This window comes from Sitodiplosis mosellana, unplaced genomic scaffold (assembly GCF_009176505.1).
Source record: "Sitodiplosis mosellana isolate CC-2019 unplaced genomic scaffold, AAFC_SMos_1.0 Smas_scaffold_5759, whole genome shotgun sequence".
NCBI classification, from domain to species: domain Eukaryota; kingdom Metazoa; phylum Arthropoda; class Insecta; order Diptera; family Cecidomyiidae; genus Sitodiplosis; species Sitodiplosis mosellana.
In genome coordinates this window covers 15,343-30,124 of record NW_022601001.1, presented here as the reverse complement: position 1 = coordinate 30,124, position 14,782 = coordinate 15,343, and the positions used below count along the sequence as shown (strand labels likewise).

The 14,782-nt window shown below is 35.4% G+C and overlaps 1 protein-coding gene and 1 long non-coding RNA gene across 3 annotated transcripts; one reads left to right on the top strand and one right to left on the bottom strand.

Moving 5' to 3' along the window:
* The first annotated feature begins 1,478 nt into the window (after nucleotides 1-1,478).
* LOC129572945 (uncharacterized) lies at nucleotides 1,479-2,431 on the top strand. Of its 2 annotated transcripts, none has more exons than XR_008688536.1 (3): nucleotides 1,479-1,599; nucleotides 1,943-1,999; nucleotides 2,088-2,431. It is a non-coding gene; the product is annotated as an uncharacterized LOC129572945 (long non-coding RNA). The 2 variants fall into 2 exon arrangements; XR_008688535.1 differs by lacking the exon at nucleotides 1,479-1,599 and adding an exon at nucleotides 1,778-1,850.
* Nucleotides 2,432-2,815: 384 nt separating this feature from the next.
* On the bottom strand, nucleotides 2,816-4,862 carry LOC129572939 (uncharacterized). The gene is made up of 4 exons (XM_055453057.1): nucleotides 4,708-4,862; nucleotides 4,473-4,556; nucleotides 4,336-4,392; nucleotides 2,816-3,540 (listed from the first exon to the last, which is right to left on the bottom strand). The coding sequence occupies exons 1-4, from the start codon at nucleotides 4,783-4,785 to the stop codon at nucleotides 2,995-2,997; spliced, it is 765 nt and encodes a 254-aa protein (XP_055309032.1). The 5' UTR covers nucleotides 4,786-4,862; the 3' UTR covers nucleotides 2,816-2,994.
* Nucleotides 4,863-14,782: the final 9,920 nt, after the last annotated feature.

Genomic DNA, 14,782 nt, shown 5'->3' with positions numbered 1-14,782 from the left:
AACGAGGCGAGAACTGATAGTTATCGAAACCTATTGCTACAAATTGTTTATTATTTTAAATATGTAACAGTCTTGCACTCTTTTCCTGCCAAACCTCAATCAAAACCCACATTATATTCAGCCAGAGCTTGGCGGTGTTTAATAAAAATAAATAAATAAAAAAAAATAAATAAATAAATGAAAGGCAATGGCAGAAAAACGGGCAAAATGAAAGAGAAAACAGCTGTTTGATTTTGAAAAAAAAACAACCCATTTTTTCACTTGTTTAAATACGTGAGTTTTATAACAATAACACACGTTTTGTTCACATTCTCCAGTGAATTCGGCAATATCAGCTTCAGATGGAATAATGAAAAAACGTATCATTCGTTTAAGTAAATCAAAACTTATCTGCATATCTTAATTTGCTCGTTTGCAGATTCTAATCCGCTTAGAATATGGAATACGTTAATCTCCGTATTTATCCAAACGGCACTTTGCCATCGATCGTTTGTTCTTATACGTGTGGATCTCGTTTTGTGCCATTAGAATGAATGCGCTCACTTAAATCTGTTTAGTGCCCGCTTATGACCTTCAGTTGCAGGCACAAGTGCTTGATGTGAAACTATACCACATCATGTCGTCTGCACCGGCTTTAGTACAGCTTCATTCGCTGAAAAGGCGATATGCAAACAGTATTCAAAATATTAATCCCCTAATTTGCAATAAAACGTAGACAGAGATTTGAAAAGATTTCAGTCGATCCGAGGTTAACAGTATTTTCTTAATAATACCAAAATAATGCCTTGGCCAATGGCTCATCAGAATATAAAATGCTATTACTGTGTTGGACTGTAGTTAAACCATTTGTACGCTAGCCTTATTTTCATACCTAATCCTCACTGATTTCGAATGAAAAGTTGATAAAATGTACAATTGAAATCGACCCATCTGAAGTCATTTCGGTACATCTTCCAAGATTTGAATATTCATCTGAAAATTTTGGTTCGTTTATTGTTTTATACTCTATTTATTACAATTGAAATACAAAATTATATTCATGCAGGAGAATTTGATCAAGCTTCATCCAACGAACTGAAAAAATGCTTGAATTCGGCGAGTCGAATGAGGCTGATTCGAACCATTCGTCAATGGATCTTCTTTCCTGATGTGTATACGATTTTTTTTTGTATAAAATCAATCGGGCAGACAATTTTTTTAAATGATGAAACAACACTATTGAATCGTCATTATCTGCACGTACGTGACATTGCACTGTAAAAAAAATGAATGAACACAGATTCGTGGAATCAATCACCCCAAATGCGCGAAAGAGTGTCATATCACCTGACTCGTACACTCGTGTTTTTTTGGATGAAAAAATACCGAATCGTTTGCCAGACAGAATGCAATTTCCACGAATGTTAAGGTTGCCTACCTGTTTAAACAATAAAACAAGCTGATCCGGTGTATCAGATGAGAAGTCATTTTAATTCAATCGAACGTGTGCTACGTTTTTTCCGTAAACTGTGATAAATTTTATTGCGTTTGAAAATGAAAATAATTTGTTTATTGACCTTGGCCGTATGCAGTGTTCTTGGCAGGCAAATCCACCAACAGGTAAAAATATGAAAGCTTTGAAGAAATTCAAGTTTTCAGACCAATTCCGATGATTTTCAATCATTTTCACGACATTTGAAGAATTTCAGAAACTTTCAACTAAATTGAAACAACTTTGCCAAAAATCCCATTAACTTCAATTTCCCATTATTTTTCTCTGTCTGAATGATTACATACAAGATTTGATCGATTGCCAAAAATTATGGAATGTTAGCTCGGCAAATGTGGAAAAATGGATGCAAAAGCCATCGGTACATAGGAATTTTCCTAGTATTGAACAATTGAAAATACATTTACTTGGAATATTTTTGTTTCTTAACTTAAAATTCGGAATTCAATATAGAATTATAACGGGGGTTACAAGGGACGACATTTCTTTGGCTGTATCATACGTTTATTGGTAATTATTCGTGTGTTTTTTTTTTAAATCGTTCATTAAACTATAACACGGATACATTGAATTGAAATTTACTTCTTTTCATTTGAAGATGAATAACAAGTGGCAGTTCAACGTTGATAAATTTCGTAAGATGATAGAGACTAAATTCTCCAACAGAAAAGTGAACGTTAGAAAGATCATTAAAAGGTGTGCAAATGGTATTAATCCAAATAATTTGCGATCATGTAACGATCGGTCTAAATTCGGTCGTTGTCTCTTCGATGTTATGCGCAAAAAGTTTAACTATCAAAACAACGATCTAGGTTGCCTTTTTCGTTGATGATTATAGCCTAGAATAATTAAAAGAAATATTTTCCAATTCATTAGACTTTAATTGCATAGAATTTAATGTTGAAGCTGTAAATCCAATCCAAGTAACCGAATAAAATTGAAACAAAAACTCCAAAATAAATTCAGATCTTCATAGAAACACATAAAAGAATCATACCATTCAATGCAATACATTCAATTTCACCGAGAAGTGAATTCAATAAAAAAAATTTAAGCAACAATGTTTCAATTGAATGAGGGCGTCAGCAAACAAACCGACTTTTACTGCAGACTTTCGAATTGTTGTAATTCCATATTCAATTAATTGCCAAATCGTTTACGTCTAGGTATGAAGTAATCGTTCATTCTCTGTTTACAAATTGGACCCAGATACAAATCATGGAAAAAACTGAATTTTAAATGAAATGAATTTTTATTGAAATTTACTCACATGATTCACAATAAATATAGTTTTTTTCTATATACTAAGGAAAGGTTTGACTTGACTTGAAAAGAAACGGCAACCAATACCAAAGAAAGTGTTTTAAATGTCATGACTTTCTGTGAAAGCCTTTTGCTTGATAAAATGATATTGTAATTTTGCTTATTGAACTTAGAATAGTCTACAAAGGATCGAACCAACGTTCGTTGACCACTCTAATTGCGCATTATCCAAATTCACATATCTAAGGGGATGGAACATCGGCTTTGGCATTAGCATCAACTTTGCTAGCATCGGCTTTGCTAGCATCAACTTTGCTAGCATCGGATTTGCTAGCATCAGCTTTGTTAGCATTGGAAATGGAACTAGCATCGGCATTGGCATTGGCATTAGCGTCCGTGTTTTTAATTGTATCAGGAATGGCTTCCTTATTAGCACTGGTGTTAGCAACAGCATCCTTATCAACATTTGCAGTGGGAACGGCGTCCACGTCAACTTTTGTATCGGGAACGATTTCTTTGTTAGTATTCGCATTGGCAACAGCGTCTGTGTTGCCTGTAATGTTGGCACTTGCGCTCGTACCCTGTTTGTGTTCTTTTACCAGATTACGGATCTGAACGAAAATACACTGAGCAAATGTGGCTATTTTGGGACAGGTTGTGAGGTCATCTGATTTAGTACCCGCCTTTTCACATTCATTTTTGATCATTCCCAAATCGACTGGTACATCTTTCACTTTTTTGGCCGTGATTTTTTCCAATCGTTCCATTACGAGCTTGCCATCGTAGATCTAAGCGGAGTGAAGAGGTTTTATTATTGATAATTATGATAATTTCAGTTTTATAATTGCATGTGATCATAAAGATGAATTCAAAGCAGAATTTCTGGATCAGTACAATTTTAGACAGATTGCCCTTTTTCAAAATTGAAGACCATAGTTATCAATTTTGGAATTGCGAAAAATTTTCCCATATCCAACTATAAAATATCCATGAAAAATATGTACTTGAAAATTAAACTTTCATTTTTTTTTAAAGGTCCCGTGTGGAAAATTTTTGACTGTCCAAGTCGGTCGATTAATTTGGGACATTCAGTGACTATTTGACTGACTAGAAGTGATTGTCTCGAACAAAATAAGCAACTGCAGTTAACTTTAATCACAAATCACTCTTAGTCAAAATGTCCTAAATAAATCGACTGACTGAAAGAATAACTAAACGTGATTGTCTCCATACAAAACACATGATTTCAATCAACTTAGCTAGTTTTAGTTGTGTATCACTACATACAGTTACATACAACCGAGTGAATGTTAGTCATTTTGTTTGCACACGGGGTATCAGAGACATCCGAAGTCAAAGATTGAGAAATTCTAAATACTTGTTTGAGTGAAGAAGGATTTGATTTTGATTTGAAAAGATTGATTCTGACTCTGAGAATGGGCCAATTGCACAAACAATTGAAGTGCTGAGAATATTCGTTAGACGTGTTTCGATGCTTAGACCAACGAATATTCTCAGCAGTTCAAATGATCAAGAGCATGAAAGTCGGACAGAAGCGTCGGTTTTATTCTATCAAAAATTACCAAAGGATCAGCAATGCAACAAATGAACTTTTGTTCTCCAGCCGTCAATAGTGTATACTGAAAGAAATTTTTTTAAAACAGAAATTCAATTTATTTTTTTGTGCAAAAAAAAAAAAGAATATGGATAAAAGGTTTACCATTGCTTTTTCTTTCAATGTTTTGAGGTCATTTTTAGAGAGACCCGACTTATTTGCACAGAGTTGCAAGAATTTCTTGTTGCCCTGGAGAAGGAAATGCGCATTGTAATATAGTTTTATTTTTAATTGGATATTTTTAGACCATTTTTTCAAGTTTTCTATCATTCTACCCGTACCCAGCGTTCATACGGGTTATTTAATTTCTACTTTTATTCTTTAATTTCAAAAAACCTACCCTCATGTTTGGTTTTTTAGCAATGTCTTCACATAAAACGACGCACAAAACGGCAGCTAAAATCAAAAACTGTTTCATTTTCCCAACAAATTTTCTTTCACAATGGAATTTAATTTTAAGACAAAGTTTGAAAACGTTCGTATTGAATTGATACTATCAACTTCTTTAGACCGAATGATAAAAAGATACGCAAAATCTTGCGCTTTTATTGAAAGCGATCGATCAAACGTGCCAATTCACAATTTGTTTTCTTTATCATCACAACAAATAACAAATTTGAGAAATAGAACGAAACCTTCTACCAGTTTTTTATTCAAGCAATTCCAATATTTACATTCTGTCGCGTATTTTACTTGTAAATAACATCAATTTATCTTTTCTAATCGATGCAATTCTTGGTTCGCAGTGTATTTTAATTTTGGCTCGTCTATTTAGGTCATCGTAAAAAACAAATGTTCGCCAGAATATTTATTTATATGGGCCGAAAAACCTAATTTATATTGGCAAACCACATAATTTCAAAACCTTCACAATTGACGTCAACCGGTCTTAGACGTGACTGTGCGGTGGCGTGCAAAGGTTTTGTAGCATACGAAGCAAGTTGTCAAAATGCCGCCCCCCAATAAAAAAAACTACGCTACAAATATACCGCGTGTATTCCCTGCGCACGCTGCGTTTATACCATATTCACGCTTACGCTTATTTTATACATAGTTTAATACAGAGTCGAAGGTATATTTAGGGCATATTTTTAGCGTGAACCGCATGCAAAACGTACGTATAGAATACTTTGACTTAGTGTATGCTATCCATATGCTTTGCACGCGGTTCACGCTAAAAATATGCCCTAAATATATCTTCGACTCTGTATTAAACTATGCATAAAATAAAACGAATTACATACGTACTCCAAACTTTTCCGCTCCGCGGCAATTTGGTTTACCTCTCGCTTAGTATTTAACCAAAATTTCAATAAAAACTCTTTTCATAGCACTTCTGAGCTGGAAAAATAACTATTTTGACCATTTTCCATATAAAAATGTCATTTTCTAACAGAATTTCAAAAATTTCAAGAAATGTCGGTTTTGGACCAAATTTATGAGCAAGTAGGTGTTCGGTTGTTCACAGACTCCCATTATTTTTGCAAAAAAAATATCAGTTTGCCTTGACCGAAACTCTAAAAAATGGCTTTCTGAGTGATTTTTTATACAATAAGTCTATTTTTCGAGGAAAATTTCAAGAAATGTCGATTTCGGACCAAATTTATGGGCAAGTAGGTGTTCGGTTGTTCATAGACTCCCATTATTTTTGCAAAAAATGGCAGTTTTCCTTGATCGAAACCCTGAAAAATGCTTTTTTCGGGTACTTCCCGTACAAAAGTGTCATTTTTCAAGGTTTTTCAGGTCCTCAGTCGGAGGCTTATGGTACGAAATTGGTAAATCAGAATGGGCTCAAAATCAATCCGAAGCTTTGTCTCGACATGCCAAAACTTTTGGCTTTTACAGATCTCAATTATCTTGTCAACTTTTTGAGATAATCGGCGAACAAAAAACGCGAACGCGGACGACGCCATACGCACATCGCAATTTTACACATTTTTCATAGTAAACAACGTATTTTTGGAAGCAGATAGGTCTTGATCGATAGGATTTGTTCCCATCTACATTGCCTAGTGTACAGATATGTGCTTTTTCAAGTTTGGCGTGACGTTACTCTCTGAGTTCCATCACATGGAATGATACGTATGACGGCATATTTTCACACGGAACTTCGTTCCCAGTGCATCGAGCACTTGCTATATATAGAGCGAACGTATCCGAATATTAGAAACCACACGTTATAACATGTAGCTAGTGCTCGGCGCACTGGGAACGAAGTTCCGTGTGAAAATATGCCTTCACACGTATCATTCCATGTGATGGAACTCAGAGAGTATAGTGGTCCGAAAGAGGAGATGTCATGAAATTTTGGCTAGTAAAACCAATACTTTTCCATACAAACATAGTTTGCGGAAAAGTAAATAAGCGTAAGCGTGAATTAGGTATAAACGCAGCGTGCGCAGGGAATACACGCGGTATATTTGTAGCGTAGTTTTTTTTATTGGAAAGCAATTGCAATTAGATTCAAATTGCGGTATTTATCATCACAATAGCCCAACCAGTACTGAGAACGGCACAAAAATCAGTTGACAAAAAGCACTCATCAAAATTATTACTCATAAAAAATTTTGAAGTCATTTTCAGTGGTGTGTGACTATGAAACAAGATCATATATGATGAATTGGTCAGCGGGATCGAAAGCAAATGCAATTAGCTTCTGCGTACTGGAGGACTCCTTTTCCAGAATACATTGGACCAGGTCGTGGCCACCTGCTCCACAAGTTTGACTTCCAGCTTGGATCAGCCCCAAATTTAACTTCCCAAATCTGGAAGTGAATCCTGTGGAGCAGGTGGACCCGACCTGGTCCAATGTATTCTAAAAGTGGAGTCCTCCAGTATTGGTTTTACTAGCCAACATTTCATGACATCTCCTCTTTCGGACCACTATAACGTCGCGCCAAACTTCAAAAAGCACATATCTGTACACTAGGCAATGTAGATGGGATCAAATCCTATCGATCAAGACCTATCTGCATCCAAAAATACTTTGTGTTTTTCGTTCGCCGAATATTTCAAAAAATTTACAAGATTATTGAGATTTGTAATTGCCAGAAGTTTTGGCATGTCAAGACAAAGCTTCGGATTTATTTTGAGCCCATTCTGACTTACCAATTCGTACCATAAGCCTCCGACTGAGGATCTGAAAAACCTTGAAAAATTATGTAAATGTTCGCGTAAATTATTAGGTAGAACATCTGGCCACGTATGCGGGTCATATAAATTTGGTTCGATCGGTTTTTCACTCGCAGATTGCTGCTCATCGCCACTTTTCATAGCACTTTGATTTCCACTTTCAGTATCATTTTCACTTGAATCGGATTTGTTTGTTTCCATCGGTTCAGTTTCGTTTCCCATGCTCGGCGTATCTTGCCTAATCAAAAAATTTCCCATGGCGCCTTTGAGCTCAGAAACTTCTTTATCTCGTTTTTCTTTTTTTTTACGACCACTAGCACCACTTCCTTTCTTTCTTGTCCAACACCAACCATCGTCGATAAATAATTTAAGAACAAGAAACGTCTGACTGAATGTTATTTGTTGTGGCTAATGATTCGAATTCGATTTGAATGCGCGTTTAATTCGAATGAGTACACACTGAATAAAGCGAACCAAAAATCTATCTGGCATTTCATAACCATCATGTTGAAAAAAATTCAATTGCTCAGCTATTTATCGACTATTGATTTTTATGGCTTGAATTCCACGTACCACATCGATAAACATAAGTTTTGAGTTTTCATCAACTAAATATATACAATTTCATCGGCTACACAATGTGTCTCACCATCAGAACGAAAAGTGTTTCGAATTTAAGGAGAAAGAAAGAATTAACCGTTCGTCCAACGCCAAATTGTTGATAAATTTCAATATATACAGACAGATGACAAATGCATGCTCGCTTCGCTCGCAATTTCGCAGAATTTTGAAAAATGCCTCGCATGCCTCATGCTTCGTACGCCACCGTGACTGTGTATCACAATTAAATGATAATCTACCTATATTTATGACAATGAGATTATCTAATCAGCTAAAAAGTGCGTATAAATAGAGATGATTCTTTTCAAATGAAGATTATTAAAAGTTTTCAGTTGTAGCAAAGAAGTTTGTTAAAATATCATTTGCGATGAATTCATTTTCAATGTTGACATTTTGGGCATTTTCCCTTGGAATCGTTTTTGTGATGGTGAATGCAGTTGGTAATTATTTTTCGTAAGAAAACATTCAAGAGATGCCAAATTAATACCAATTTCACTTTCAGCTGTTCAACCTCCAACCTGTCCTGGAGTTAACGAGGAATTCGTGTACAATTCGCCAATTGCTTGTCAAAGGATCTGCAACTTGCTAAACTTTGACTGTTGTTTAGATGTGCCTACACCTGTCAGTAAGTGCTTCTGCAAAGAGGGTTTTGCTAGAAACGAGAACAAAACATGTATTTCAATCAAATCTAAAGAGTGCCAAGACGAAATCTACACCGTTCCATGTTCACCATGCGGTAAAATTGTAGACTGTGGTCCACAGTATTGAATATTTTTTGCGAATATCTGCCTGAACATTTGATTTAAATTAAAATGCCAAATCATTACCATGTTAAAGAGGTAAAATGGAATACAAGAAATTAAAATCATGTGTACTTATAAAATTTTGTTGAATTTTTTCTTTAAATTGTTATTAAAATTGCTTCACTTCTGCTTCATTTGGCATAAAATATTTTAAGATCATATTTTCTATGCGCCATATATGAGCTTGCACATATTTCAAATGCGAACTGTCACATGCGCTGTATCGTTTTTGCATGCTATGTGTGTGCATGATTTGGACATTTGGAGTGTATGTTAGTGCGGTTGTGCGAGAGCGGTTGCGTCAATGATGGTTTACATGTAGAACAACCAATAACACGCGTTAAGCGTTACGCGTTACACAACAAGTATGAGCGAGAATGCATATTAGACCGATCCAAAAAAAAAGTTGTCCCTCATCCCAAAAGTCCGGCCAGTTTCGAAAAATATACCTCAAAAAAATAGGTTTGGCGCAAAAAACGCATATGGGTCCCATATAAAAACCCATAACAAGCCTCACATCAAAATTTTCATGACAGTGTTTTCTGAAGCCATTTTAGATCGCTACATTTCGACCAAAATAATTTTTCCAGCCAATATTCGGCAGAAACTGTTGATATAATTTTGTTTGTCTTGTCAATATGTACAACTTTTACCAAGACATCAGCCCTTGAAAAGGCATTCTGGGCCAGTTACAGTGTAAAATGACGAGAAAAATGGCAATTTTTCGACTTTTTTTGCATTTTTCGCTCTACTGGCCACCCAGGTGGTAAACTTTTGTTCAATTTTGGACTTGTGTCGTGTAGCCAAAACCTGTATAAAAATTTTGGTACTTGTCAGATTGCGATTTGGATGGAATTTGGCGACAATTGATTCACACATATAAGACAAATTTCAGGCCAAAATGAGCAAATCACAAACATGAGCTTCGATTTGACAAATAAAAGCAAGCGATTTCTACCTTCTCTGCCTTTGAACATTTAGTATGATCCCTTACGAACATTTTAAGTACCAACACGACCAAATCGAATGATGTTTTCACATATTTCTGGCCTCATATTCGATTTCAACTCCCAAAAATTCGACATTTGACCAAAAAATCCTTAAGTATAGGCTTTTCAGGGGTGTCTTGGTGCAATGTTATTTTTTCTCGAAAAGGGGAGTCTTCTCAGACAAAAACACTTAAAAGTGGCTATTTAAGGTACCAAAGTGCAACATGAATTTTTTTTTTATATTAAATTTACAACAACAACTCCACATGAAAAAAAACTTTATGTTGCGCTTTAATACTAAAATATTCTGAGGGAATTTGTTTGTCGCAATGGTTCATATACTGCGAATTACGAAAACAGTTTATACATTTTACAAACATATTCAAAGTGTTTGTGCTGATTTGACGAACACCAAGCAAAATAGCGATACATGATTATGCACTTCAAATTTCGGTGCTTGTGCTGCTACTGCTGATTGGCACACGCTAAAATGTTTATATCTGACAATTTGTTTATCTTTGAATTCTCCGTTATTATTCATTGCCCATTTCAATTGCACTAAGAACAGCAATGTTGTTCAGTTGGTAATCAGATGTTGCATCGATGACAGGTCACTCCAATAGAGCCTTCATTTATTAAACCCATAAATTGAATTTAATTCCATTTTTGATTTCAAAATTAGTGATAAACGCATAAAACAGCCTGGACATTTTTTTAGCGCCCAAAAAAGAAAACGTGAACAGGAAAATAAAACACAGGGAAATGATTTGCGCCAAATGTTTCAGCAAAATAGTTCTCAAACTGCAGGTGAGTCAAGTGGAGCCGCAAACAATGATCAAAATGCAGCTGAAAATTCTCAAAGTTCAAATCAATCGAATGACATACCAAACGTCGATCAAAATGAACCGACAGTATCGAACGAAGGAGAAAAATCAACGAACAAAAGTGATGAAACATCTTCAAATCCAAATGGGAACGAGGAAGTCGAAGTTTTTGGAATGCAAAATATTGACTTCGTTGATCCCTTAACGTGGCCGAACCTCATTACAAAGAAAATTCTTGAATATATTGTTGATCCGGTTGAAAGTTTACCAGTGTTAGCCACAGACTATGCATTTCCAAAGTCTGAAGGTCGATCTTTTAATGCAAAACTTTATTACTCAATCGCACCAAAACAGCTCAAAACCAAACGCTCATGGCTCATTTATTCTACACGTACTGATTTCATATTTTGTTTTTGTTGTGTTTTCTTTGACGAGAGACGTACGAGATTGTCAACACTTGGCACTGACAGCGATTTGGCATCTCACGAGAAAACTTCAAACCATAAAATCGCGTTCGATTCTTGGAAACAATTGCGAAACAGAAATACGCACGCATGCACAAGCACATTGCACAATCGACTCATATCAATCAAAAATGTTACGCAATGAAACTAAGTACTGGAAAGAGATTTTCTTTCGCCTTGTTGTCGCAATAAAGTTTCTTACAGGTCAGTCCCTTGCCTTTCGTGGAACTACTGAAAAATTGTATGAGCCGAACAGTGGAAATTTCCTGAAACTGGTTGAATTCTACGCTGAATTTGATGCAACGATGAGCGCTCATATTCAAAAGTTTCTTGAAGGAAAAAATCGTGATCAATATTTATCGCATATTATAATAATTATTCAAAACGAAATGATCGGAATCATCGAAAAATCTATTACTGAGCGGATAATTAAAATGGCTAACAGAGTGTTTATTTTGCCGTTATTGCTGATACGATTTCAGATATTTATCACACAAAGAGCAATTGTCGATCGTTCTCCGGTTTGTTTACCACAACACAGAAACACAAACATTCAACATTGCTGAGCATTTTTTATCGTTTGTCACAGTTGTAAGCACAGTTGGTCAAGTTTCAAAAGACATGATTCTATACGAGTTGCGTAATCATTCCTTGAATTTACAATTTTTACGTGCAGCGGGTTTTGATAATGGTCGCAATATGTATGGTGAATATATAGGAGCACAAAGATTAATATTGAACGAGTACCCGCGTGCGTTGTTCATGCCGTGTTCAGTCCATACATCAAATTTATTGGTTAATGATGCAGCTAAATGCGCACACGAGGTAGAACTTTTTTTCACCGTTGCTCAAGATAAGACGTATACAATTTATTTTCTGGTTCACCAAAACGTTTGGGTACTACTTCAAAATCATGCACCGAGCTCTAAAGGAATAGTTTTAAAAAAAACTTATCAGATACACGTTGATCGAGTAGAGCACAGCAATGAAATGCCTGAGTGAAAATCTGCCGCAAATTTACGATGCTTTGATCGAAATAACAGAAAGTCCTGACTACGACAGCAAAATACAATTTGGAGCAAATGTGCTTGGTCAACGGGTTTTCAAATTCAAATTTGTGCTTTCAGCTGTTGTTTGGAACGAGATTTTGAGCAGAGTAAATGTTGTTTCAAAGGTACTTCAGTCAAAATCAATGGATTTTAGTTCTTGTTCGAGTCACTTGCAAAAACTACAAGAATATTCTCAAGAAAGTCGCACAGACATCAAATTTGATTCATTGTATTTACAAGCTGAAACAATTGCGAAAGAAATGAACATTTCAGTTGATTTTGCTTCATTTGGTGCAATCCAAAGCCTATGTAGCATGCGATACAGTAGTGGAAGAAGTGAGAATATTGATCCAAAATCCAAATATAAGGTTTATTTCTATTTTCACATAATCGATGTCGCCTTGAATTCGCTTGATGGTCGTTTCAAAGCATACACATTTTTGAGCAAATATTTCGGTTTTCTGTGTGATATATCAAAGCCGTATGAGAAAGCAAATTGTAAACTGTTGGAACAACTATTAACAGCAATGAAAGGGAGCACAAGCGAAGAGCTAAAGGATATCAATGGCGAAGATCTTTACAATGAAATTAAAATTTTCAATCAGGTGTCTCCGGTCGATGATTCCCGTCCACTGTCAATTTTGAATTATTTGGCATCGCATTCAACACTTGAATTGTATCCAAACCTAGTAACAGCATTGCACAATGCACATTCTTCTGACACTAGCGATAACCGATAAGTGTGAAATGATTTTGTTTTGGAGGTCTAAGCGACTGATTAATTCAAATAAATGAAAGAGTTGACACTTTATAGTCGCTTAAATATTTTTTATTTTATAAATAAAATAACAGAACAATTGTTTCGACGCTTTATGCGTCATCATCAGCTGTGTGAATTCAACTAAGCGAAACACGTAAAAATTCTTAGTGGAGAACAACATACAAATGCAAATCGGATTGAAAATAACATTTGATATGGAGAGAAAGAGATGAATAAGAAGAACCGACGACAAGTCTAAATGTAAATCACAGTAGCTGGAATAGGCAGGAGTATTGCGGCCCTTTGTCTCTGTTTAGAGCGTTGTCGTTGTTGATGTGTATGTGCAAAGATTCGAGCACATCGAGTTTTGTTTTGTGTCGTTCGTGTTCAACCAAACTGAAGCTGTCCAAAGTGAACGAGTGTTTTTTGAATAGAGCGTGCTCTGCAATCGCGCTCCGGCTCGGCATATGATTTTGTTTACATGCGATGTGTTCATTTGCTCTCTCTTTCAGTTCTCTTGTCGTTTGGCCTATGTATGTTTTGTCACAGTCGTCACATTTCGCTACGTATACGCCGGGTTTGTTAATGTTTTTAATGCCGTCTTTTGTGGATTTTAATAGCTGTTTAATTTTTGTGTTGCTTTTTGGAGTCAGAGCGACATTGAATTTTTCGAAACATTTTGATAGGCCATGGTGCATTTTTGAGTCAAAATCCATCGCAATTCGTTTTTTCTCTTCTCTCAGAGAGACGAGACAAGACGTATTTTTTCTCTCAATGTTTCTCTGGTGTTTACGTGTGAGTGAGTCGATGGTTTGTTGGTTGTACCCGTTCTTCGCTGCAATAAGTGTGGCTTCGGGCGGAGGAAGCTTCTCAAAACTCAAACTAATCAAAACGTATCTCCGTTCAACTATGTGTCAAAAACGATTGAATGGTCTTAGTGTAATATCTATCGAAAAAAATTGCTTGACTGAATGTCAAAACGAAGTTTTGCCAAAATGCGGTTGCACTCATGCAGCTTAAATCTACATCAACACTGTTCACAATTAAAAATCGAAGAAAACACATCTTTCTTGTAAAAATTGTTGCCAACAGAGTTGTAAAAATTGTTGCCAAAGAAATTATGTTTGTTTTCATATTATATTTATCAGTAGGCTTTACATTACATAATGTTATTTCATTTCATTTCATTTTTTATATGTTTTCAAATTTTACAACCGTGAAAAATGGTCTTTCATCAGAAGAAGCTTGACTGTTGTCATATTATTTCAGTGATTTTTAAATGAGCATTAAAATGGTTATCTTCTTTATTGGCCAAAATATAATCACTGTTGGAATGTGTGAATTTGATTTTTGACTATTAGAATGTGACCATTTTCTTTACAATGTAATCATAAAATAAATAAATAATTTCGTGATATCTAATTTGTGGTGCGTGTTTGAGATATGATAGAATTTTGACTGTAAACTAGGTAAACAGTGGAATTTTATCATCATTAGATTCATTTTTGAAATAGACTTGACAATGAAATCAAAACTTGTTGTTTGCAGCTATCTCAATCATTTTTGCTCCAAAACCAATTCTTTTCTCACCTAAATTAATTAGGTTATCTTGGGCTGCTATCATTCGCTCGAATGGAATAATATTTGGGGGAAGGATTTGTCTCAACTATGTATCTTCACAATTATAAGGATTATCCCAATAGTCCGCAGCGAATATCACAAACTCTGTTCGGGCTAAACATGGTTACTTACCTAGAAACCCATAAAACGGCC

Bases quoted from the DNA above. Each gene is read 5' to 3' on its own strand.
- LOC129572939 (XM_055453057.1), bottom strand. From the start codon at position 4,785: ATGAAACAGTTTTTGATTTTAGCTGCCGTTTTGTGCGTCGTTTTATGT. The intron at 4,557-4,707 runs GTAGGTTTTTTG...TTCCTTCTCCAG, and splicing joins CTAAAAAACCAAACATGAGG to GGCAACAAGAAATTCTTGCA. The intron at 3,541-4,335 runs GTAATTTTTGAT...CACTCCGCTTAG, and splicing joins GTTGCATTGCTGATCCTTTG to ATCTACGATGGCAAGCTCGT.